Source organism: Haplochromis burtoni, unplaced genomic scaffold, assembly GCF_018398535.1.
Source record: "Haplochromis burtoni strain Fernald_Lab_line unplaced genomic scaffold, NCSU_Asbu1 Contig_240, whole genome shotgun sequence".
In the NCBI taxonomy this organism is placed as follows: Eukaryota; Metazoa; Chordata; class Actinopteri; order Cichliformes; family Cichlidae; genus Haplochromis; species Haplochromis burtoni.
The window spans coordinates 3208-30999 of record NW_024582601.1 but is presented as its reverse complement, the minus strand read 5'-3'; the positions used below and the strand labels follow the sequence as shown (position 1 = coordinate 30999).

The 27792-nt window shown below is 38.6% G+C and overlaps 1 protein-coding gene across 1 annotated transcript; it reads right to left on the bottom strand.

Moving 5' to 3' along the window:
* Positions 1–8714: 8714 nt before the first annotated feature.
* Positions 8715–16848, bottom strand: depdc1b (DEP domain containing 1B). Its single transcript, XM_005937689.3, has 11 exons — positions 16672–16848; positions 14546–14811; positions 14237–14381; positions 13688–13815; positions 13477–13607; positions 13338–13385; positions 12849–12989; positions 12559–12725; positions 10636–10812; positions 9883–10065; positions 8715–9032 (listed from the first exon to the last, which is right to left on the bottom strand). Exons 1-11 carry the CDS (start codon positions 16717–16719, stop codon positions 8868–8870), a joined length of 1599 nt encoding a protein of 532 aa, XP_005937751.1. The 5' UTR covers positions 16720–16848; the 3' UTR covers positions 8715–8867.
* Positions 16849–27792: the final 10944 nt, after the last annotated feature.

The following is a 27792-nucleotide window of genomic DNA, read 5'->3' as shown; positions in this document are numbered from 1 at the left end:
AAACTGCAAGCCCTGATTGTTGCTAGGTGCCCCCTGCAATCCACTTCTTTTTCACAGATGAGTTTGCATGTTTTGTAGTTGGCTGTTTCTAAGTATCTTAAATCCTAACTTCCAACTCAAGTGCATTGAGCCACTGTCTAGTTTTCCTGCCTTGGCTGCCAAATTGACACCAGTCGTTGCCTAAGTGTCTGTGAAGGTTCTCAGTCATCCAGGACATCGTAGTCAAAGGAGCTTGCAAAGAAAAGCGTCTGGACTTCTTTAAGTTGCTTGAAGACGTTTCACCTCTCATCCGAGAAGCTTCTTCAGTTCTAAGGTCAAATGGTGGAGAGTCCCAGATATAAACCTAGTGGGAGTCCCCCCACAGAGGGACAAAAGGACCCCCTGATGATCCTCTAATCGCCTGAGCCAAGGTGGGAAACTGGGTGTGGGTCCCAATCAGCCAGAGTTTCGGGTGTGTTCATTGTGAAACCTGGCCCCACCTTATCATGCGAATTCCTGAGGTCAGATGGCCCAGGATGTGAGTGGGCGTTAAGGCGTCTGGGAAGGGATCTCAAAACTGGATTATAGATGGCAGAGAGTTGGTGTCGTAAACCCCGCCTCTGTTCAAAGATGGTCGCTCACAGTGGACATAGATGCTTCTTTCACTCCTCTTTCAAACCATCTGTCCTCTCTGTCCAAAATGTGAACATTGGCATCCTCGAAAGAGTGTCCTTTATCCTTAAGATGCAGATGGACTGCTGAGTCTTGTCCTGTGGAGGTGGCTCTTCTGTGTTGTGCCATGCGCTTGTGAAGTGGCTGTTTGGTCTCTCCAATGTAGAGGTCTGGGCATTCCTCATGGGAATGCTGAATGGGAAGCAGGTGCGTGGTAAAGCTGAAGATCAGCCTTTACGGGCGTTAATAAGGAGGGGACAAAGCCAGGTGACTGGATCTGGAAGCAAATCTGAGGGCATCTGGTGGATAAATGGAGAATAGAAGGAGGCTGGAGTTAAGAGCAGTGAGAGAAGAACCAAGACAGTTTAATATGCTGTCATTGGCAAACTGGTCGTTTTCGTTAGTCACCAGTAGCACTCCCAAATCTCTGATGAAAGCTCTGAGCTCTCGAGTTACTTTACAATTAACTCGGGTGCCAAGAAAAAGCAAAATGTAATATCTCCCGCTTTGCTGTCTTAATTTTAAAATCTTTTAAGAAAAGCCTTACAAAGATCTTCTCTAGAGGCTAATGAACATTTTATTCCATAGAGGTGAACTTTCAGCTATAATGTCAAGGTAAAAGAAGATAATGTAACAGAGGCAAAAAGAGGCAGAGCCACACGCACGACGCATACACACACACACACACACACACACACACACACACACACAAAAACACACACACACACACACACAAGACACACACACACACACACACACACACTAATAAACTAATAAATTCATGTCCTTTTATGTAAATCTCAGCTCAAACATTCACAAGAAAAGCTTTCTTTTTTCTGCGTGATTTAAACACCGAGATGACAAAATCACTTTGTTGTGTGCTGTTTTGTTGGCACTAGACAAACTCTGAAATGTTTAATGCAAAGCACAAATCGTCAGAGTAACTGCTACTCCTGATTAAATATGCTGTCATGGAGAAAATAACTTGCTTACCAATTTATTCTCACACAGCAACACATTTTTACTCGTGGTTTAAATGTCTGTCTGACGATGATGTGGGTGTCTTGTCTCGGTGTAAGGCTGTCCTGAGTCACAGGGTGTAGTATGGTGAATGACTCCTCTTGCTCTTCCTTTGACTCATTCTTTCATTGTCTGTTTATGGACTCACCTGCACAGAGATGTGCACCTTAACGGAAGTAGCCGCTGCTGCCGGCCCCTGAGTTTACATGTGTGCTTATCGTCCAATATCGTTAATACATGCGCATGAATGCAACAGACGTCAGCGCCATTTATAAATCATCTTTGCCATTCATGTTTGCCTGCTTGAATGGCGTCTATTCAGGCAGCTGCAGCAACAGAAGAACTACAAACTCTTGTTGACGTCAAAGCGATCGTATTCCTGCCATAAAAGCATCTCTGCCTCTGATGCAAAAGAGTTGGGGTAAAATTGCGTGTGCAGCTTGGGATTAATGAGGTTCCCTTTCTTGAAGGTAAGCTATTATTGCTAATTTTACATTTGGATCCAAATCAAAATCAGCATCAAAGCCACATGTTGCTCCACACGACAAGGGGAAAAGAAACAAAAAAGACACCCTCACTTCATTTGGTAGAAAAACACATCAGTCAGTCAGTCGCTCAAAGATGCTGTTCACTCCATCCGAGCACAGACAGTGCAGCCTCATTTCCTTTGAATTGGCTTTTATCTAACTGACACTGATGGAGAGAGAAATTTGACTTCCCTGAGCAGCTGTGTGGACTGCAGAGAGGATATCAAAAAGTCAGCTAACGAAGAAGGTGTGGATTGCTCTGTTTCACAATTTCATAGTGAATATGAGCTGCATTTAATCAATTTTTTTTGTATTGTATTAGCACTAGAAATAGGTCAGCCCGGCGGCACGGTGACTAGCATTGTTGCCTGGGTTCAAGTTCACCGTCTTGCCGGGACCATTCTGTGTGGAGTTTGCATGCTCTCTCTGGTTACTCTGGCTTCCTCCAAAGCTGTCCAAAAGCACTCAGTGGGACTACGTCAATGCCCATAGATGTGAATGTGTGGGGCAGACTCGTGATCTGTCCAGGGTGTGCACCGCATCTGGCTACTTCAGTAGGCACACCTGTTTAGCTGCTCTTTAACACAAATACCTAATCAGTCACATTGCAGCAAGTCAACATATTTAGTCTTATAGACGTGGTCAAGAATGATGTGCTGATGGGCTGCTTCAATCCAGGTTGTCATTACAACCAAAGTATGCAGAAGAGCACCTTTGAACAGTGGCAGAAGACCACACTGAGTTCCGCACTTGTCAGCTATGAAGAGGAAAAATGTTGCCTGGTCAGATGAATGTTAATTTTTGCTGCAACATTCGGGTGATAGGGTCATGTTGGTGTGAACAACATGAAAAGCATCCATCCAGCCTAGTAAAAGTAGTTCAGGTTTCTGCTGGTAGTGTGTAATGGTGTGGGCCATATTTTCTTGGCACACTTTCATGCCCTTAGTACCAACTGAGCATCTTTCAAACACCACAACGAACCTGAGTACTGTTGCTGACCATGTCCATTCCTTTATGACCACAGTGTACCCATAATCTGATGGCAGCTTCCAGCAGGTTAATGGACCATGTCACAGAGCTCACATCACCTCAAACTGGTTTCTTGAACATTACAATGAGTTCACTGTAATCAATCTGAAGACAAAAGGAGTCCAACCCCCGTACTAGCAGGGTGTGCTTAATAAAGACAGCGACTGCATTGTATCTGCTGAGAACTCTCTCTCTCTTTCTACACTTTTTGTGTTACAGTATCACAGTGTTTGCTGGAAGATGAGCTATGATGACTTTTTGCAGATTAGGTGGATATCACACTGTGAATATTTGTGCTCTTGTAATTATGAGTGATGCATGAGCAGTTGAAACTTGAACAGTGTGCAGCTTGTGTAAACCAGAATCAATTAAAGTAAGTGGTTTCCTTAGTTTAGAATAATAGCTTAATTCAACTGAAAACACAATGCATCTAAGGTCATCCAAATGAGTATCAGCAGTGGCATCCAATATCTACTTTTCTGCATATTTTGCTCTTGACAGTAGTAGAATATCACACATCGAGCGGGATCACCTTTCCTCCTGTGCCGGTGTGCTTTCAGGTCACTGTGATCGCATAATACACCTATACTTCAAAAATGGAGTGAAAAAACAATTACAACAGGTACATGTCTGTTCCCAGAAATGCATTAGGGAAACAGCATGGGCTTTCCCAAATGGACTGCATGGGCTGAGTCACTGACACGTAACACCAGAAAAATGCTATGAAGGCGCATGTGACCTATACAGCTTCAGAAGTGAAGAAGAAGAAAGTGAAAAGTAACTGCTAAGCTTTATTTCCGCTCCTGACAGAATTGAGAGTAAACGAGAGAAAACCTTCAAGGTTACGGGGGAATGAACCGCTCAGAACTGAAGGCACTGAAAACACTGGCGATGATTTCAGCTTGATTAGGGAAACAATAGCATTTTTATTTTTGACAAGTTGCCCATTTCAGCCAATTCGATTTTTATAATAGATGCCAGTAAATTGAAAAGTGATTGTTTCCACTTTGTTCAAGGTCATCTTTCAAGTATGTTTTAGACAATTTACAATAGAGAGCCTGCTCGTAACACTTGAAAATCATATATGTTGAGGGTCTCTGAGCTGAACACATGGCATCTTTGAATGCCATCTGTACACTCTTGATCCATCAAAGCAAATTGGCCATTGTGTATTCGGGGCAGGCTTTGTGCTCATTGCCACAAAGGCTGAAGAGATCCCTGATGATGGAGTTAATTCCCTCTCCTTCACTCCTCTGCTGAGACATCAGCTATTACAAATCACCCTGAATGGAACACATACTGTATCTGCGGGCAAACAGGCTGGAATAATAAGGTGCTGATAATACCTGAAGCATAATAATGACCACAGACTTCTCTGCAGCACCATTCAATAAAGTTATGTAATAGACTTTTTTTCCTCTCAGTATTACATAATTAATAAGAGATGATGACTTCCCCATAGTCATTACTTTGCTACTAATGCCTCCTAAACTGTGATCTGCAATCATTAAGTGAAAGCTAAATTATAGGTGTTGCGCTTAAAAGAAAAAAAAAAGAGAAAAGAAAGCCTATCAGTGCAATGGTGCCAAGTGTAAAGCCAGAGGTATGCATCTGTTACTTAGTGTCTGTTACTTAGTGTCTGAGATGCTGTAGTTTCTAGGTGCTTCCACTTTACATTAAAAATGAAATATCTACAAGGGAAGGGAAGTATTTTCCCAAACTTGCTGAAACAGTGACATCCAAACCATTCTTTCACAAATGTTTTTAAAGGTAGGTATGGCTAGGTGCTGTGGCAGTGGGAGTGAAAACATCAGAATTCAAAGACTTTTCAGGTCTACATTTTAAGTAATCCATCCATCCATCCATCCATTCGCTTCCGCTTATCCTTTTCAGGGTCGCGGGGGGCGCTGGAGCCTATCCCAGCTGTCATAGGGCGAAAGGCGGGGTACACATTAAAAAAAAAAAACAGTTTGTGACAAAACATCCACGAAATGAACTGTTTGCATCAGCCTCAGCTGTACAGTGTGGGAGTAAGAAGGTTAACAGCCTTTTAAATATCAGCATGTTAGCACTGCACTTGTGAGCACGCTGTGCCCAAGAGTCTACCAGTTACTAAATACTAAAGAATCCACTTAATTTTTTTTCCAGCTTGCACTGAGTGATGACTTAGTTGCTCAATGAAGACAGGAAAAATAAAATTGTTTTTGCGACTTGTAATTAATGCAAAATCACAAACTTTTTATCCATTTTGGCCTTTTATTTGTTTGTAGGAATCTGACACAACTTGGCTTTATGTTTGCTGTCACCCCCCAAAACATAAACTTGATGGTTTGATTATTGTGAATGATCAGTAATGATGAGTTAAGTTGGCAACCGAGGTAAAAGTGTTCTTTCACCTTGAGTACAGGGCAAAGACTTTGCTGTCTGGGATTATTTGCTTGTGAGATCAGGCAGGTGTCAACTTCTGAGAACTCTTATGTTGTCACGACTACCAGCCCCTGCTTAACATCTCACTGCTATCCAAGCACTCTGTAGTTTCATATAATCTCTATTATTATCACTATCAGCTAAGAGCTTTTCGTATGCACTTACAGCAAGGTAAAAGATGACGGAGAAGCGTCAATAACTGAAGGTCAAGCAGACCGCATCACACTCCTTATTCTTTCGCTGTTTCTTAATGCACATGTCAGATAAATCTTCACAAGAATTCCAATAGCCTGGCACACCTGCATCTGAGCAAACAGAGAACTCCGTACTCTTTCACTATTTAAATATGAAGATCTATCTTAAGAATGCTATGAATGGGGACGTAACGGTAAGAATAAAAACATTCCCAAATGTGGAATTATAACAAATGATTTTGCTCTGCATTTGCTAATTATGCTCTTGCACTTTATCTCTTTTTTGGCAGGTGGTGTTCTTCAAGTATGCACTTTTTAGTTCTGATGCAAACCTGCGGCTTAGTTATAGTGATACTTATGTCCCTGTGCAAAACAAGCAGTCCTTAGAAATAGTTCTCCAGGCTTCTTGAAGGACATTTACCTCTCTTTGGATGTTGGCTGCTTTTCATTCCTTTACAAAGCCTCCACTGTGTTTTACAGATGGCTGTAGAAACTCACTGTAGTAGACTTGTCACAACTGATTTTCAGTCCAGTTCTTGAGTAATTTGGCATACCTCAGCCTTTTCTGTGTTTCCCCTCCTGAAGAATGGCTTCTGGACAGCCACCCTTCCAGAGATAATTTTGCTTCAAAGAACAGATCATCTGAACATTCAGCCACTAAACATATTTTTTCTGTTCACGAATGCAATAACTGTGATTATGAAATCGTGATCAAAAATAATGTGCTTTTTAAATATTTTTAAGTGTTTTTGTAAAACAATAATTATATTTTAGCATTAAAAATGCAACAGGATTTTGGTAATTACCAGTGCTGTTAATGATTTGTATATCTATATAGAGATATATAAATATTTATGCTGTAGAAACAAACTCATAAAAAGCCAAAACATTCAACAGAAAAACAGCAATAAAAGAAACAGTTATGTATGCCAATTATTTTTTTTAATACGAAATTTAAAAAAAATTAAATTAAAAACATTTATTTAATTCCACAACAGAGCAGCAATTTGAGTGTAACAGTTATTCCAGCATTGGTTTAGGGATATTATAAAAACCCAGTCATTGACAGAATCACTATAAAAATAAAACACTTTTTAAGTCTAAGATAAAAAAACAAAACAAAACAAAACAAAACAACCTGACTGAATAGAAGACATACAAAAAACACAAATAAGCATTTAAACGTGAAAGAACGGCATTTGAAGCACTGAAATATGTACCAATCAACAAAACAGTTCTTATATACAGAATAAAACCAACAAGCTAAGATATGAAATGAATTCTCTACAGCACAGTGTTGGACTCCAGTACAGAGGGTTTACAGAGAAAGGGACGTATCAATTAAATACATACACTACTACAAGTGTATATACTGTAAGTCTATGATTTTCATCTGGACTGTGTAGTTTTCCCCAAATGTGTCAACATTTATGTTGTTACAAATGAAGTTTATAACCAGAGCATCACATTTCTGTAAAAATGCCACATACACTAACTGACCACTTTATTAGGTACACCTTGTTAGTACCAGGTTTCCCTCCAGATCTGCCTTAATTTTTGGTGGCAGAGTGAACAAGATGTTTGAAACATTCCTAAACGATTTTGGTTCATATTGACATAATAGCATCACACAGGTGCTGCAGGTTTGTTGGCTGTATATCTATGATGCCAATCTCCCTTTCCACCAGTACAGTGAACTCACTATCATGTTTAACAAACAAGTTTGAGACATGTGCCATGTTGCATTATAGTCCTAGCAGCAGCCATTAGAAGATGGATACACTGGGATCATAAAGGGTTTGACATGGTCAGCAACAATACTCAATACAGCAACAAGAGGCCCAAAGTGTGCCAAGAAAATATGCCCCACATCAATAAACCAGCTAGGCAGGATGACTCAGCGCTTTCATGACATTCATGTCAAAATGCACAGCAGACTCAGACTCAACAGACCAGACGGAGGGTTTCCAGTCTTCAATTGTTCAAGTTGGTTAGGCCATGTGAATTGTATTTTTGGTTTCCTGTTCTTAGTTCACATGAGTGACTAGAGATGTTCTCCTTTTGGAACCACTCTATTGTAACTCACGAGATGGCTGTGTGGGAAAATCCCAGTAGATCAGTGTCTGAAATACTAAGACTAGCCCGTCTTGTCCCCCATGGCACATTCAAAGATGCCTAAATGCACTCAGCTGGCCGTGAGAATGCCATCTCAATCATACCCGCATTAACAAGCGTACCTAATAAAGTGACCAGTGAGGATATGTTCCCTTTCTAGGCAAACTCTTGATATGTTCATCATTAAGTAAAGGTCTACCTGATCAAAGTAAAAACGATTAAGCTGCCTAAATTCAAATTTATGATGATTATTCTAAGAAATTATTATTAAAAAACGAAACGCAGCAGTGCATTGTTGAGTCAGCATCATTAATTACATCTGAATATTCGGAGCACCAAGAATATTTTGATACAATATAATTGTCTACCAATCTTTCAAGACCACTTGAATTTCATCTATAAGATTTACCAAATGTTAACATCTGATAAACTGTTAATACTTTTGTAGTGCATTTTACTACTGTTGCTACTTGCATTTTCAGCTGTTTTGGATCTTTGTAACCATACAAAGTACCAGTTAATGAAATCTAAGAAAAAAAACAAATCACGATTAATAACTCTTTAGGTGTAAGTGGATCATAGTTTAGTTCAAGTTTCTTATTAAAACAGAAGCGTGGTAAGTTCACCCCCTGCATTTGCTGCATGAAGCATTTGCTTTCGTTTAGAAAATGACCTATTAAGAGGAAAATCTCTTATAATCCTTCTATAACTTGAGTGAACAGGCTCTTTAATTCATCATCCTTGTTTACCATCGGCTGCAAGGACTAAATTTTTTTTTTTTTTTTAGTAAAAATTGTAGTGGTTAATGAAGAGCGCTGTAATTGTGGTGAGAACACCATTATGGCCTCACTCCTCATTTTGCAACTCTGAGGTTAAGATGTGTAAATGTTTTAGTGGTAGCAGATCATGCCCTGAAACTCCAGCTTCTTTGAAAAGGCTGGAAGGGTTTCTTGATGCTGAAGAACATAAGATTAGGTTTGAGTCGTGGGGTTTTCTCGGGTATGACAGCAGCTTTGCTTTCTTCAGTGGGAAATCGACTATGGTAGACTTCAGGGTAGGACTTCTGAAACTGCAATGATGGGAAATGCATCGTTATTTTACAGTATACACACCCTATAAGAAAACCGACATTGTTTTGGATTTTAAATTCACATTCCTTCTAGACCTTAATTTGATTAAAATTCAAGTGAAATGTCATGATACTAGTATTTAGTACCACAGCCATACCACTCAAATAAATATATTCTGACTTAGATCTGCAAACAAAGGCACACATTATTTATTATGTGATAGACTAAAGGTAATGTTTGACTCGATGAGCGGCACAAAGCCTTTATTTATTTACTTTATTAGTGTACGGTTAGCCTCAGTAAAGGTTATATATAGGGCATTGACATCTATACAAAAGCTATAGAATCATTTCATTTAAAAAATTGTGTCAAAATCAAAAGATTAAACCTACTACGAGTTCTGAATACATATCCTATCTTTATGAACTTAAGTTAAAGTTGAGGTGTTACCTTATTTTTTGCTAACAGCTCTGTGACATCAGCTGCTTTTAGTTGTATATAACTTGTCCCTGATCATCTGACCAGGATGCAAAATATGATCAGACACAGAGAAGTACCAACAGACCTGTTCCTGCACCTGACAGTGCCATGTTGTTTCACATTAGCATCCTCTCCAGTACTTACTGCATCTATGGCAACAAGAGTACTACAGGAAAACGAATAGAGTGCAATCACATCTTTCACGGTCTCTGGAGCGAATTGATTCTGACGCATTCCTAAAATTCAAATGGCTTTTACATAAATGCTTGTAATTTGTTGTTTGAGAGCAGCTTGGCTTTCCCCTCAAAATCTAATGAGACAGATCCAGTTGAATCTAGCTCTAATGACATCCTTGGTTTGTAGGCATACCTGTTTTAGTCTTTTCCTCTTGTCTTTAGCGGGGAGTTCTTTGTCTGCAATCAGGCCTTCTAGCAACTGCTGCAGCGGGGTCTGAGTGCCTATCACCCTCTGCCCCTCGCACTCCACCCTGCTGATCTGCTTGTAGAAAGCTGGAGATGCACTGAAATCTGTATCAGCCCCTGCATATTTGATCTGATGGAAGACACAAAGACACAGCAATACATTAAAAAATGTTTATAGTTATAACAGTGTGGGACAGAGGCCCATTGATGGAGTAAAAGATAATAATGAATTTGGGCCTTCATCTGATGTTGAACATGTACCATCAATATAGTCTTCATGTACTAAAGTACAAGCCAAAATTAATCATATACACACCTAATATGAATCAACTGTGTGCACACACTTATAAGTGAAGCCCCTCATTATCAAACCAAGCTGATCAAGAGCACAGGGACAAAGTTTTACAGAAAACTGTCCCGCAAGGTCTGTCTCTGTCACACAAGTGGCTCCTCTCTTTGTTCAATGATCAGCTTGAAACTGCTTTTCAATTTCCCTCACACAGTGCTTGATAAAAAACAGCTGTGGCCATTCTAATCACTAGTATAAGCTGTAAACCCCATCAAGATGAAAAATAAATCACTCATTTCTTGTGTTGCCTTTGTTCCCTTCTGTTTAAATCTTCAAATTAAATCGGTTGGGCTCTGGTTAATATAACACTAAACTTAATTTCAATTTCATTGTGACTGAATGTGTACCAACCTGTGCTCTTTTGAGGTGGGACAGATGCTCTTCAACTTGGCAACGCAGCTTGGCAGGCACCTGGAAGATGGTGTTGTGATGCTCCATCATGAAAGTCACCAATTTGGTGGCAAGTAACTCATCCAAGTCCATGTCGTCTGCTGAGCCAAGAACGCACTGAGAGAACATCTGCACCATCTAGAAAGACACCACAGTGAGAGTTGGATAAGGGGGTCACTGCCAGTGAAAGTATGCTGCTTACGCTACAGCAATATTGAAGATTTATAAAATATGTTAAGCACCCATCATAAATCCAAAGTAATAAACATCTTTGTGAAAGTTATGTTGTGTGAATTTTGCATGCAGGCAGTGTTAAAGACACAGATTTTTTGAGTTCATTATCTTGCTAAGATGAAGACTTAATAAAGTGATACACTACTATACGGAGTTATAAAATAAAAACGATATAATACCCTTTTTAATTAAGTTTTTAACTGGCTTCACTTGCAGCATGTTGTTATGAAGAGTGTTTTATAAAATCTTAAATCTATAAAATCTTTATATGTGAGAGGTCTAATGTGCCTGGGGGTTGTTGCAAAGTAAGACAAAATAATCATTATAATGACTGCACTGAAAAGCACTGAACTTGTGGAAATAATACACCCACATCAACCTCCCTGAAATCCCCCAGAACTCCCCCACTCTCACTGAAAAGCAGCTATTAAGCAGCCAGACTTTCTACAGTCCATTTCCATGTTTATAGGCCTATCACAAAAAAAGTGTTGTATATCTACCACATATGCAATTTTGAGTCTTTCTAACTTCTTTTATTCCCTTTCGTTATTAAGAATAAAGGACTGTCCAAATCCCTGACAATATTGCACTATAGTCCATTTACTCTTTACTCTTCTCAGGTAACAATGATTCTGCACAAACTGTGTTTCTAAAGAGCTTCACTCTCTTCATCCCTTTTCCTGGTACCACACAGGAAGCTATGGGAGAATGTATTCTCCTTACCATAATTCATCACAGCCTGACAAAAATATAGGTTTCTTTCTACTTTTACACATTTCAAGATCAAAGCTGTCAAATAGTCAATTCCAGAATTCCAACCAAACATGTTTTAATCATTTCAAAATTCTGATTGCAAATGCATGATTTTTTTCTTCAACTATATTAGGCAATATACCAAATGTACCAGAATCATTTGACAAGAAGGAATGGTAGAGGCAACTGTAGGCGATGGACAAAAGCCAGTAAGCAAACTGTAACAAAGTGCATTCTGAAAAGAAAGTGTGCAGCGTAAAAATGAATACCTCAGACTTACCCAAGTAACTCAAAAATATGCATCAGTGTGAGTTATTAAAATGTTGTTACAATGTTCACGCTCATATAACAGTTTTACAGTTATATGAATTATCACAGTTGTATCTGTTTTATTACAACATGAGCTGGCACTCTGTGCAATATTATATAGAAATATCTATAAAAGAGTGTGTTGAAATAAAGTGTTTTTACACATGAACTAGCAAAATCAGTTACATAGACTTTATAGCGGGGAGCTAGCACATTAAGGAACATTTAATGTCCTGATCTGATGGAGTCAGCTATTTTCATTCTTTCATGTACCTCTGTCAGTGATATACTAGTACAGTTAGGGGCTCAGTGCGTGCATGAAAAAGACTATACCTCCATTTGCTTGATTTATATTAGCAGTTGGAAGTTGAGGTACATGTATCAACGAATCTATGGTTGACATATATGGTTATAACCTTTATGAAAATAGAATTATCTGCTGGACTATTAAATTTCCATTATGTAACAGGCTCATTTGTCCTCCTATAATATATGAATACTGATTTAAGAGCTTTTACTAAAACAATGGACTTCGTTAACCTGCCAAAATGGTACAAAGTGAAATAAATAAATTGTAGGATTATGTACCAGTGTGCGGGTAGCAATCGTGTCATTAAGTGGAGGAAGCTGGGGATTCTGACAGACTCGGGCCATGAGACGCAATAAAAGCTGGAGGCGTCTTCGGTTGGGTGGCGGCAGAAGGAGACAGCTTACTTGAAGAGCCTCACTGGCTGCCTCCTGCACTGGCAGCAAACCTGCAGTGATATAGTAAAAGATAAGTCCAGCACTGGAAGGGTAAACTTAGAGGTTAGCAAAACAAACACCAGAAAACAGCAGTGCAAAAACACTGTAGTGAATCCACGTTGTGAGGCACTCACTGAGAATGTTGACAAATACTTCATACAGATGAAAAGTCAGCAGGGGTTCTTTAAGTCTCTGGTAGTAGTCTGCTACTGTTCTTAGAACATCCCTCTCGAAACCTGGGTACACTGGCTGTTTGCTTTCATTGCCATTAGGCCCTGAGAAAGAAAACAAAGACAGATTTATGGCTTTTCACAAGGAACAGTGGAGGAAAGTTAAATACACACACAGGCTTTGTAAAAAGACCCCTAAAAATGACAAGTGCTTATGGCACTAAAAGCCCAGAGAGAAATATCACCTGTCAGAAACTCATTAACAATATAAAATAAAATGAAAGTGAAATCAATTGTACAGAATGATTCTTCTTCAATCTTACTTATGGCAGTCACACACACAATGAACCAGTCCCAAGGTAAAGCTGCTTTTTCCTTTCGTTCTTTCTCTCTTGCTCTTTTTTTTTTTTTTAAACAAGAATTATTTAAGGTCAACAGAAAATGTATACTTACAGTTAGCAAGGCATTTCATTGCAGTTACCACCCAGTAGGGCATGTCCTCTAGAAATGCAAACAGAATAGGTGAATTATAATCATACAGCAAGTTTCAACAACAAAAAAAGCAATAGTTCTGGGAACCAATGCAGCATACCAGCTTTGTTCTCCAATACAACTATGCCTGCTTTATTGACACTGAACACATTGTGAACAATGTGCTTGCCATTGACATGCGCTGGGTTCAAAACGCCATCCAGTGTCTTCAGACCCAGCACTCGCTGCAAACTAAAACAGGATTAGAATTAAACCTCCATACAGCACAAACAATGGAAGTGATGAACAGGTAATGTACAATAGTAACATACTGTGCCACTGTCATTGACTTCCAGATGTGATCCACTTGTTTTGATGTTATCTCCTTTCTGCGTATAAGCTTGCATTCATGCACATCTCCAATAGCAACGCTGTGCCTTTTATTCCACAAATCTGAAGTCTGATTAAAAAGGAAAATGAAAAAGTTACTTTCAAAGTTAAATTGAGTAAGCACTGTGAAAGGAACTGTGCTACAATCAAACAAAAGCTATACTTCCTAACTTAAGTTTAACTTCATGTCAGAGGTCTGTTAATGAAAACTGAATCCAACCATGGATGTTCATAAAGTAAGTTACGTGCAATAATTAGAAATGACACAGGGAATAATTATTGTACCCGTTTACTGATATTTATTTAACATTCATTTTTGTTTGTTTGTGATGCCAGCTTCAAGACACCTTCTGTATGTTACACCAGTGCTGTATATATAAATATCTATAGCACTGATGTAACATACAGGAGGTGTCTTGAAGCTGGAGAGAAACAGGATGTATAAAAGGAGCTAATGAAAGCACATTTGGGCTAGAACATTTCTTTCTCACCAGGACAGCAGACTTCACGGGTACAAAGTTCTCCTGCTGAGGCAGCTCCTCATAGTCATCCCAGCGGATGAGTCTGGGCAAGTCACTGCAGTCTTTTATTACAGGCCTTGCTGGAAAAGACTTGAGTGGAGACAGTGTTGGGAACCTGGAGAGACAGTCAATAGTACTGGGCTCAGTTAAAGAGGTAAAGAGATGCACTTGCTAAACAGAGATGAACTGTATTGTGGAAATGCATCAGTGATGTCTTCTAATATAAAATAAAGAAACAAACCAAAAACAAAGAAGCTATGCAGGATGACAGAGGAGCACCTGTACAAATGGCCATTGTCCTCAAAGTCCTCTGTCCCATGGCGGCCTTTGACATCTTCAATCACGTGGGCCTTGAGGAACTTTCTAAGCAGCTGCAGGGTCTGGTAGCGGGTTACCTCAGGACCAAAGTTGTGATTGTCCCTCAGAAGATTATGCAGATAATCCACAGCCTCGGTTCCCGTGAAGCTGCAGTCATAGCAGCGAAAGTGTGCCCAATGCCTTCTAAGTGGCATGCCACCACGAAAAAGTCTGATAGTTTCATTCCACTGCATAACAGCAAAACACAGAATGTGGTGAGAAACGCTGAAGAGTGATATTATCTGATATTTAACAACAAAAATGTAACAGCAAGTCTTTTTGATGACAAATTGAAAAAAATAAGTTTAGTCTAAAACACAGGCTAACATCATTCATGGAATACATTAATGTGATAACAGCATTTTATGCATTCACCAAGTTCAAGTGCTCACGGACACTTCAATACTGTTTTTAGTTATGCTTTTATACGATGTTGCCACAGCAGAAAATCTGCATGCATGATGCCCATTAGTTACTTTAAGATGGCAGTATCAGCCATACACAGGCATGTATTTAAATAGCAAATGAAGAACAGACACTGATATGGTTAACTTTCTACAGTCCATTTCCATGTTTATAGGCCCTGCTCTGAAACTACTCTAACAACTCCATTATCCTCCTGTTAGGGGAAAAAAAAAAAAAAGATTTACTTATCAAAAATAAATAAAACACTATCTCATCATCGTGTTTTGGGATGCATTACCATCATTGTGTTACACTGTGTAGATGTGTGGGAGAAAAATAAAAGGCTTTGAGCTTAGATAAAAGCAGAGAGAGAACAAGAAAGAGGGAGGGAGAGAGAATTAGGCGACACAAGGTCTTTAATACCTGGAAGAATCCCTGCAAATAGAAACCTTTGCCCTGGCTGGTCTCAATCATGAAAAAGGTTTAAAGTAAAGGAAAAGACAGAAAATCTTAAAAAATAAAAGCCAATAAGCTCGCCTGCAGACTGTTTGAAAGAGAGACATCGAAAAAGAAACTGGTGAAGGAAGAATGCTTCTGCAGCAGGTGGAAAGCTAGCTGACAGTTTCTAGAAATTCTTTTTGCAGAAGAATTAAAATAAACAAACAAAAAACAAAAACTATGCGATTCCATTGTGTATTTGTGGCCTGTGGATAAATGAGAATGAATTCCGATTAAAAAAAATGATCCAAATACCCCATGGCAGAAATCTGATTTACAAGAGTTAAACCAAAGAGCCAGCAGCCTGGATGTCATTGAGTAAACAGGCCAAGGCTAGTAAAAGCCTTCCACTGTGTTCAAACTCAAAAAGGTTTTTCTCTGCAACCCTGGAAAACTTTGATTTTTCATCGCTCTTTAGTGGTCTTTTCTGACTCAGATATGTCAAAGGAAATAACAGGTGTACATGAAATTAATGACAGCTCAACTTCATTTGTCTGCTACTGTTTCAGTGCCCTGCTTTTAATGGGGAGGCACACTGAGGTGGGCGTTTGAACAGAAGTAAGAACCGAGGGGTTAAAACTGTGTGCTGTGTGCTCCCAAAACAGTGGATATTTTAAAATACTTGTTCTGGACTTTGGGCGTAAAAAGTGATGACATTAAATGGCCTGCATTTGTATAGCGCTTTTCTAGTCCCTAAGGACCCCAAAGCGCTTCACACTACATTCAGTCATTCACCCATTCACACACACACATTCACACACTGCTACATTGTAGCCACAGCTGCCCTGGGGCGCACTGACAGAGGCGAACAGAGATTAACAGCAAACTGTGTTGTGTATCGAGCTCTTACACGAAATAAAGAGTGCCGAGTGTGTTTGTGATAAGTAACTACATATAATATGCAAATTCACCATATCTATGTGTACTTAGTTTTAATTTAGCCTCACTCTAAACAGGCTTGTAAACGCTTATAAACCTAACTGATAACGCGAGAGCTGTTTATTAGTTCAATTTACGACTCGGTTACATTTGTAAGAACGCAGTTCTTTTAAATAGTTAAGCCACACACGAAAAACTACCTAGTCTCTCCATTTACATTAAGTTAAAGCATTCCAACGTAACGTGCTTTAGTTCACAACACTCACCAGTTTCGTCGCCCTGTATGGACCCGGTCCAATAACTTGGTTTTCCATTGTAATAGTAAAAACCCCGCTTCACTTGGACACCGACATGGACAGTTTTCTTTTTTTTTCTTTTAAGCTTGTCAAAAACTTCAGTAGAAGAAGAGTCTGCAGAAACGTTGCAGGCAACTTTGAATCTCGTGCGTCACATCAGTTCTACAACGTGATTAGCCAGCGGTATGATCACGTGACCAATTGTAGCAAAGCGTTTGTAAATAAATGTGGCAGCGCAACATTTTCCCTGCCCCCTAAAAAACCCCGACACAGCCACTTAGGGTTGATAAGAGGAGAATAGGACTATTTTTTAGAGTATTTGTTTATCTTCTCTCTAAAAACATTTGTCAATTAAATTTTAACTACATGATTTGCTTATAAAACTTTTGTGTCACCTCAAGACGACCACCTCGATTAATTACGGAACTATTACTACTATTGGTGAGTAACTGATTGTAACAGTTGCCATGCTACTTGCTTGCTACTTATCCCCCAAAATTGTATATTGAATGTACACGAACTCGGGAAAGACAAGCAATTTTAGACAATTATGAAACACATACTGTTTAACTTCACACAATATTTTCTCAACAACGACCATTTGTCTGTATATACTGCTACATTATTTATTTAAATTTATTTTATTCCTTGTCCACCTGTCCTACTTCTTGAGACAATGTCCCATATTACTGGTTCTGCAGAACATTAACTTTTCTAAAGTTTGGCTTTTTGGCACTTTTTTCTTATTTTTTATTTTAGTCAAATTAACTTTAGCTGGTCTAATGCTGTTCCCAAAGAGTGAACGTTACCAAAAAGTTAGAAGCTTTGCAGATTTTGATGAATATGATGAACATTGCCACAAAATAAAATTAAATAAAACAAATTGTATATATTGAGATATGTTTTGTTTTTGCTGGTGTCATTTTTCAATTTCGCACAGTAAAAAAATGTGGTGTGAAGTGAAATAGCATGTGTGTTTGTGTCATAATTGTCTAGAAATTGCAAGTCTATGGACGCCTCCCTGCTGAATTCTGAATCTTACACTGAACAGCAGCTGAAATAACAGTGAAATAACTGAGAATGCAAGAGTATATATAGACCATCACATGGGAACATGAAACTAAACTTCAGTTTCCTTTTATTCTTTATGTATTTATATAGCAAGATGTTTGAGAAAGTTCAAATATAATACATTTACTACTTCCCAATAGGGCTGGGCCATATTATACCGTTCACGGTAATACCGGTATAATGTTAGGCAACGATAGGAAAATGAAATATCGCGATAGAATGGGAGTAAAACGCGCATGCGCAGTGCCTTTGTTTTCATACGCACATGGCCGATTGTTGAGTGAAACAGATGAACCAGAATTGGTTTGTAAAAATGGTGCAACTTCAGTGATGTGGAACTGGTTTGGTGTTTGTCCGTCAGATACACAACAAAGTACATTTTTTTGCAGAACATGCAAGCGGCCGGCGTTATTGTCATATTTGTCGGACTAAGATGCTCTTAAATCTGGGAGTAATCTGGGTCCTAAACTCCGTATGCTTCAGGTCAAACAACACTGCAGCATCACTTAGAATTAAAAACTGTCTAAATTCTTTAATCTTTAATAAAACGATCAGCATTGCTGCTTTACCAGGTGTAACTATAAAGTTTAACTTCCAGGCATCCATGAAAACAAAAGTTATTACATTTAACGGAGTTAGAAGTTAGCAGGAAGCTAGCGGAAGTTAGCTCGCTAGTTTCGCTAGTTACCTAAGCATGATATTGCATGTTCTGACTGAGAGATTTCTGAAAAAAATCAAACGTACAGCTCTGCTATCACTTCCAACATAAATGAAGACAGGAAACTAAACAGCAGTGATGTTTGTAGGGTTACTGAAGTTGGGCTAGCTGGTATATAATGATGTGCTACGTGATCGCTAGCGACACAGCTATGTTAGCATAACATAAACAGTGAAGCTGGAGGACGAACACTAACACTTTTCCACTTATAAAAGTTAACGTGAAGGTTCTTCATGGTTAGAGACAAATGCAATCGCATGGCAGGATGCTGTAAACGGACCAAACTTCAGTCAGGAGAACAACTGAGATAATCCATCCACAATACGAGGTTAGTCATTAATATACTGCAACAACATGGGAATAGAGCAGCTGCCAGAGAATTCAACATTAATGAATCAATGGTACAGAAGTGGAGGAAGCAAGAAGAATGAGTTTAATAAAGTTTGATTTATCTGACTGCTTTGTTTCGCTTAATGTGCCTTATAATCCCGTGCACCTTATGGTCCGAAAAATGCGTACTGCACACTGCAGTTTAATGTTGCAAAGCACCTCTTTTTAACTTCAGTGGATATTATACATGGTTATGCTCAGGATATGTCAGCCCATTTCTACTGGAAATGCCTTTTGGTTAAACTTTCAGCAAGGAATTTGCATTTGCACTGTTACATTTTTATAAAGCTTTAATGTACATAAAAACCAGCTTCTTGTTTAAGTGAAAATAAATGGAAGGTTGTCTTTTTGCGCTAGTAATGTTGTGGAGTTGTATTTTGTCTCGCATCAATTATATCGTCAGTTATATCGTTATCGCAAATTTTCAAATATATATCGTGATATTTTTGGCCATATCGCCCTGCTCTACTTCCCAACATTGTTAACATGTCCCGCTTGCCACACACAAACACAGTGTTTGAGTTTGTGGGGATCTGGTCACCCTAACTGGTACATTTGGTGTTTCCAGTTAGCCTATTGGGAATTCAATAGCAGCAAAAATGTATAATACTCCATGTATTTTGGGGAGTTTGCTAATACATTGCTTGAAGGCCAATAAGATCTTAATACTCAAATGACAAGCTGGTGGCACAGTTATTTATCCAAAACCATGCTACAGCTTTTGGGATACACTGAAGGCTTGTCATGGAGCCATAAAGGGGATTAAAGAGGATGAAGAAAAGTGAAATAATTGTAGACATGTCCCTTCTTCAAATCTGTGAAGTATCAGTGTATTTAATAATTCAAACACTCCCCAGCTTCACACAGGATGGCTGTACCACTCCTTTAATATGCTTTGGAAAATTTCAAATAAAATCTAAATTTAAAATAGATTAGAACCTACAAAGCACTTTTCCTTCAATCATGATCAATTTCTTACAAGGAAATATGAAGAAAAAAGTTTATACTTTACTGTATATCATATTTGGGGGTTAACAAGGGTAACATAAAAAAGTACTTATGCTTTTTTCCTTTCTTTGCATTGCATACCATCCATTTTCTGTTATCAGCAAGGCAGAGGGAGAGATAAGTGGCAAGAATTCAAGGCCCTAATATATAACAGTGCTTGCATCACTACTGCACCAAAGCCACAGCAACTAAATCTCTGTCACCAAGCTGCTGTGCAACTCTGATAAGATTTTTATCAGTTGAGTTAGATTTTTGCAAACCATATGTGCAGAACAATGATGAAAAATGAACTAATCTATTAGTGTGGCAAATATGTCAAGATGTGTTTGCTGCAAATTTGCTGCAATGCTCAGAGTGCCGAATGATTTTCCATTTTAGAATCCCGATTCACGTATAGTAAGAGAAACCATTGGTTTTACTGAACAAGTTAAAAAATTATTATTCTATTCAGCAGGCAGCAGAAATCTGGCACAAAAAAATATCAGAAGGGTCAAGGGAAAGCATCAGATTAACAGGGACAGTCAATTGGCACATTTGAATGAACTCTGACAGTGAAAGTGTTGTTCTACAAAAAGAATCTGAACAGCTCTATAACTGAAAAAAAAAAGCTTAGATAAAATGGTCCTGGCATAATCATTGATGTTTTATCATTTAAAGTACTGCATTCATTATTTTCTATTATACACTATTCTCTACACATTACAGTCAGCCATAGATGTTCAATGGCAGTGCAGTCAAGCCAAAGCTAAAAATACAGAAGGCTGGGAAAGAGTTGACAGTTAAAGGTCAGCAACCGAGCAAATGTAAATAGCCTGATGTGTTAAAATTTGTGTAGCGACCTTAACCAGCTGAAAGAGTTGTAAAAAGTTTGGAGCCCACATAAAGGCACTGGCATCGTGACTTTCATAGTGCAAGGAGGGATTTTAGATGCCCTAAGTCACAGTGGAGCCTTCTGGAGGTGTGTCGACATTAATAACCCATGGTTCACTTTCAAAACCAGATTCCATTTCATTTGAGAAATGTCTCTCCTCACCTTGCTTTGGCTCTAATGGCTTTAACGTCTCAGTGAAATGTCATGGCAGTGACATTTAGGACAGGTAGAGTTTGCCTTCTTAAACTAGACTGGAGACCAATGCAGAACCAAATGAAATAAGGCCGGTCATTATTGTCAGTATTTATAGAGCAAAGGAAGTAATTTTATCTGACCTGAGTAAGACTAGACTGTCACTGACAAGACCCAGCATCGGTAACTTACATTATATCACGTGTGACTGCTATGATTTCAAGTATAGTACTATTTCATTTTGATGCAACATTCATCAATAAGAGAAGAAAACAACTAACTTTAAATACTGACCTCTGCTGTGTTATTAACTTTGCCACCAAATATATTATGAAAGGCAAGCCCTCTCCATTTCTTTTTACAAACAGGCCAAAGACATTCAGGGATGTTATATGGACCATTTTTTTTCAAGTTCAGCCCCAGAATTGTTTTTTTAAGACAAAAATGTGTATGTGTTAAGCTTCAGATGACGGTCATGTCACAGGTCTCTTGGAGAACGTATCAATTGATAATAAGTTGCACAGAAGCATAATGCTGCCATGATGTTTAGTGGAAACGATGCTGTTCTTGGGATGGTGAGGAATTGCAGTTTTACCAAATTCATCATGATTTTCTTTTACTTAACTCTGGGTACTGATGGATGTTTGCTAACTTGGAAATGTCCTTTCTGTCCTTTCTTCTCCTGCCTTCCCATTGTCCTTCAATGATATTGGTTTTATAGTAAGAGTTTTTCCACAATAACCAATCATCAAAGGTTGGACACTTCAGTAATGAGGTCTGTATTGACTTTGATGCTCTTTTACTGTTCTTTTACTGTTGTGTCAGTAGTGTCCACAATATTTTTAATATTACAACGAGATATCTTTTGGAGAAAATAAATAGATTTATCAGAAACATTACACCAAATCAGAGCAGTAAATGATCAAACACTTTGATTTAAACCATTTTATGCTGCAGGGAAAGCTCTGTTCATAGCAATATTGGCTGCAGAGACTTGCCAGACATATATTGAAGGGGTATGGACAACACACAAGCCATAGGATACTTTTACCAGGCAGGTTAATAAAAGCTAAAAGAAGAGCAAGGTGCTATGGTGGACTAAAAAAAACCCCCCAAAACAAAACAAAAAACAAGAAAAAAGGAATCAAATCAACACATCCCGAGACACCAGCACACTACAGTTTGCAGCGAGCAGTGGTAACACAATTATTGGGAAACAGAGGGTGAGGTTTTGTCAGAATGTAATGATTGCTTACTTGTGTTGATTGCACATGACAGGTGTTTCTGGGACCTTTTTGCAATGATGGCCCGCACACACACACACACACACACACACACACACACACACACACACACACACACACACACACACACACACACGGTGAAAACCTTACAAGTCTAGTTGTGATATAGCTATGAAACGATGTTTTTTTCTATAAGCTGAAATTAGAAGACAGCTATTTGGAATGTTAAAGATGGACGTAGCTACTGTCATGTCACCCATCTGTAAAACTGCTACCTCTTTGGCTAACAACCTACCAGTTACAAGTTTCAACCCAGTTAGGCACTTTAGACCTAGAAGCTGGACCCATCTTTTATAATTTCAATCAATCAATCAAGGCTTTAATCGCCACGTGCAGGTTGCCCTGCAGTGAAATAGGACACCCCCCCGACCTTACACACACAACACAGACATGACATGGGGATACAGGTCGGAGATCGGTAGCATTACAGAAAAAAAACACTAAAATATACACTACAATGGGAAAGTACAAGAGGAAAAAAAGAGACCTCTACTCATGCTGGGCTCCTGGGAGGACAGCATGAGAACAGGAAACAAAAAAACTCCTCTGCACAAAAAAGCACATAAATGCCTATGGTTATATACTCACACATCACTCAACAACAGCAGAGAGAAAATCAAATAATTTTCTAACATCCCTATGGCTGTTTGCCTTCTCCATATAGAGGTAGGTGAAGTTTTGCTGCCTTTAAATATGACAAAACAGTGTTATGAGAACTGACAAATGCTGTATCTGTCTTCCCACAGGCTATCATAGTGCACACTGCTGTAGTCATTATATTGGCTGCTGTTGCTGTAGAGGGTGAGCTCGTGCTTTGAGGTCACATTTCAGCCAGAAGCATTGCCCTGAATTGTCAATCACAGGCAAAGTAATGAACCAGCCCGATTAATTTTGGGCTGTTTGCCAATCCCAGTTAAATTCACAATAAGGGAAAAGGGGGATACACAGCAGTGGAAAGCCTATACTTTAATGCTATACAATTTTCAACTTTGATGACCCCAGTGGCAGGAAGTAGAACACACAATGGAAATACATGCCGAATGACACAAAACAAAGAGTACACCTGCAAGAGTAATTTCAAAAGCTCCTGAACCACATAATCATCCACATAGAGGAGTCTGAACAAGAGTCTTTACATTTACAATTTTCGTTCTTATTGTCTTTTGGGGGAAGGAACATATTATATATATATATATATATATATATATATATATATGTTATGATATTTGTGCTTTTTAAAATTAATTTCAAGTTCATTATTTGTTATATGTGCAATCCAAAATCATGCATATTCATCATTGCAAAGACTGTTCAGTTTAAGATAGAACCACTAACAGTTAAAAAGGGCTTTTCGGTGTGATAGATGTGTATATTTTGTATTTTAATTCGCTGCATCATTAGGATGGTCATGAATTGGCCATGATTGCCTTTTGTCCTGTCTCCTTCCCCTCACCCCCGAGCAGATGGCCGCCCCTCCCTGAGCCTTATTCTGCCAGAGGCTTCTTCCTGTTAAAAGGGAGTTTTTCTTTCCTACTGTTTCCTAAGTGCTTTCTCAACTTATACATGTACAATATGTTATGTTGAGCTTCACAGCAATTTGAAAATGGCAATAGGTTATCAGGTTATCATGTGGTTTATGACATGCTGAAAACTGAACACTGCACACTCCAGTGGTTCAAAGATGAAACAAAATGGACTTGGAGAACAAGAGAGGAGAATGACTGAGGGGAGCTTAGGTTCAAGTGATAGCCTAGCCTTTCATTATTTCAGAACATACTAGTCTACTATTCATGATTAAAAAATGTATATAGACTTTTCCAAAGTTCAGATGCTGATTTACCACTGATTTAGTTACAGAACATATGATCCTTCTTGTTGATGTGGGTGCAGTTCTTAAAAACCAGATTGCTTACATTCTGGTGATGAAGGTGGTGACAATATCAAAATGCAGATACAATCTAGGGGTCATAACTAGTTGGTACAAGCAAGAAAAGGTACAACGCCAATAAAAAAAATGTGATATGTAAAATGTAAATAAAAACAAAATGCAATGCCTTACAAATCATATAAACTCATATTTTATGAAGAATGTAATGTAAAACACATAATCAGTGTTTAAACTGAAGAAATGTAGAATCATAAGAAAATGAAGCTCATTTTGAGTTTGATGGCTGCAGCAAAACATGCCAATATGTGTTGCTGCAATATCAGTTTTTTGTGTTTTTATTTTCTGTGTTAAGAACATTGAGTTTGCATCTCATATAAATAAAATTACCATTGCCAGTAAATTGGAACTGGACTTTTTTTATATGGGATTCGACCTGCTCAACAGTCCTGGCTTTTTCTAATATTTTTTGTTTCGTGATTCACAAAATGTTTTTAAATTGATGAAAGGTATGAACTGCAGGAAGGCCTGTTAACTCTACTATGCAGCAAATGTGTCAAAATAGATGCAGTATGCAGTTTAGCATTGCTGAAATATGCAAAACCTATAAACACCTTTCAGCATTGACGATGCCTTTCTAGATATGCAAACTGATGTGCAGGCTTTTGAATTGAGCACTGATAGCAAACCCTCTCCTCTTTAGTCCAGACAACGCAGTGTTCATGTTTTCCAAAAAGAATTTAAAATTTTGATTCATCTGACCACAGAACAGTTTTTCACTTTGCCTTAAGCCATTTCCAATAAACTTTGGCCAAAAGAACTTGGCAGTGGTTTTGGATTATGTTCATATATGACTTCTTTTTGCATTATGGAGCTTTAACTTGCGTTTGTGGTCGGCTGTCTATGAACTGTGTTTACAGATGGTTTCTGTAGCACTTGCAGTGATTTCCATCATGCCTGTTTTCAATGCAGTACTGTCTAAAGGCCCAAAAATTACAGGCATAGTGATGAGGCTGTAAATCTGTTCTCCCCACCAGGATTTCCTAATGATCAATTAGAGAGGGGGGAAATATCCAAATGGAGCTGGAGGAAAATGTCTTTAACTCTAATTCATCCTGTCCACAGATGGACAGAATGAATTGGAATTAGAATTACTTTTCACACTCAGGACTGGCACTGGCAAAGTCAAATCTAGACTGCTGCCCAGTTGACACATACAATAAATGTCTGTAATGCTCATACAACATTACATTACATTCGTTTTAACATTAGTAATGCTGTGGTTTAGTCCAAATGCAATAATAAATTCAAAATAGTAAAAAGATAACATATTGAAGGCTGAAACTGAGACATTTCCAGAGATATTCTGTAGATCAACACAGTGTCTTAGTCTGGATTCCCAGGCCAGCATACATAGGTTAAATGCTATCATATCAAAAAGTATTATGCAGTATTGGAATTAAAAAAAATATTGAAAACATAGAGCATACACACCAGTCAAATTATGGCTTACATTCATGATATGACATTTACTACACAACCAATTTTCAATGGACAAGCAATCATTATAGTTTGAAATTAGGCACCCAAGGTTGTTCTCACCAATTCAGTGCCCAGCAAACTGTGAAATATGACTAATTTCCCATTTATGTCAGATGTATTTTTGACCTTACCTTCAGTCTTCAATCACTAATCAATTGTTCCTTAAGTTAAAGAGAAAATCTGTGCCAGATTTAATAAATGCATGTTCTTGAGAAATTTAATTCACAAGAACATGAAGGACATGAAATCACAGTAACCTTAACTTTTGTGTACTCTAAGTGAATTTGTTCTTTTTGAACGTTAATACATTTTTTCACCAAATTTAAAGAACTTCACTCAAAGCACAGGCAAACACAATGACCCGGTCTACAGCTGTTGGCTAAAAAACACATTTGCTACCCCTATCCTGGCCATCAGAAACCAGAGAGAACTGCAACTAGCTATTGCAGTTATATCACTCGTGGTTTGCATGAATTGCATCTGGGCATGGAGCTCGAGTGCAGGTGCCAATGAGGGTTTGGCCTTTACTGAGATACAAGTGTATCGGCAATGCATTCTTTTAGGGAAAGCAAGAGAGACAATGCTTGTCCCAGGAAATCCAAAAATAGACACCAGTTAAAGCATATCATCTCAAACAGCACTCTGTCGAACAACCTTTTCTCATTGTCTGCTTTCACCATGTTTTATATTACTGCCATCTTGTGGCCACAGTTAGCTATTGTCAGAAGTAGGTTTAATTAACATCTGTAGTGTGTCTTGATTTCATGGTTGTGTCCATGTCCCGTTAACAATGACATGAGCTTGGGAAGCTGACAGGCCAGCAACTTTTCTTTTCTGGTTAATTGTCTTTGTTTGTCTTTCTGTAAAGGTCATTGAATGCCACTGCATTGATACCAATCCAAGTTTGGGAGTCTTTGCAGGCATGTCCTTCTATAGTGATTTGTGTGCGAGTGCATAATGAGTGTATTCCTCTGATGACCTGATGTGAGGAATATACCAGTTTCTGAATATTATGATTCTGCTGGATTTGAACAGCATTACATTTTTGATGATTTGGTCTTATCCTGTGTTCCTCAAAGCAGTTGTTGAATTAGTTGTCATAGCAACATAAAAGGTCAGAACTGCACACATATAATGGCAGGACACAAATGCCTAACCAAGCTGCTCTGTTCTTGCAGAAGAAGCCTGTTGCGATGGGTCCAATTTCTGTAAGAAAAGCACTTCTATTAAATATCATAGGCAAAAGGTGCACTTAAAAACAAGGCTTTGTATCCAGAACCTTAGTTTTTAAACTTCTGCAATGCTGTTTGTATAAGCAAGCATAGTTTCACCTCAGGGACACTAGGGATTCATAACCTTTGGAAGTCTGCAAAATAACACCCAAAATGTAATAAAAAAAACTATTTAACCCAGATCATACTCTAAGATCTTATTTTAGATTGGGTAGGACAGTAATGTCCAAACATGGACAAACTAATTGCCTAATTGCACACTGGATGAGAAGGCGCAGATAGAAATGGACTGTTACCTCAGCGAGGAGGTCGTAGGGGGGAGATGAAGATCCACTGGCTTGGTTGAAAATGCATGAAAAACATTTCCCATTGATGTGAAGAGATCTGTTGAAATAGCACTATTATTTATTTCTGTTGTCTGCTTTTGTTAGCTTCAACCAACATTATTAGCAAACTTACTCATGGGCAAATAAATAAATAAATGGTTTGGATTCGGGAGACAGACACTATCTCTACTTTTAAGATTAGGCTTATAACTTTCCTTTCTGCTAAAGCATATAGTTAGGGCTGGACCAGGTGACCCTGAATCCTCCCTTAGTTATGCTGCAATAGACGTAGGCTGCCGGGGGATTCCCATGATGCATTGAGTTTTTCCTTTCCAATCACCTTTCTCACTCACTATGTGTTAACAGACCTCTCTGCATCGAATCATATCTGTTATTAACCTCTGTCTCTCGTCCACAGCATGTCTTTATCCTGTCTTCCTTCTCTCACCCCAACTGGTCGCAGCAGATGGCCCCGCCCCTCCCTGAACCTGGTTCTGCCGGAGGTTTCTTCCTGTTAAAAGGGAGTTTTTCCTTCCCGCTGTCGCCAAAGTG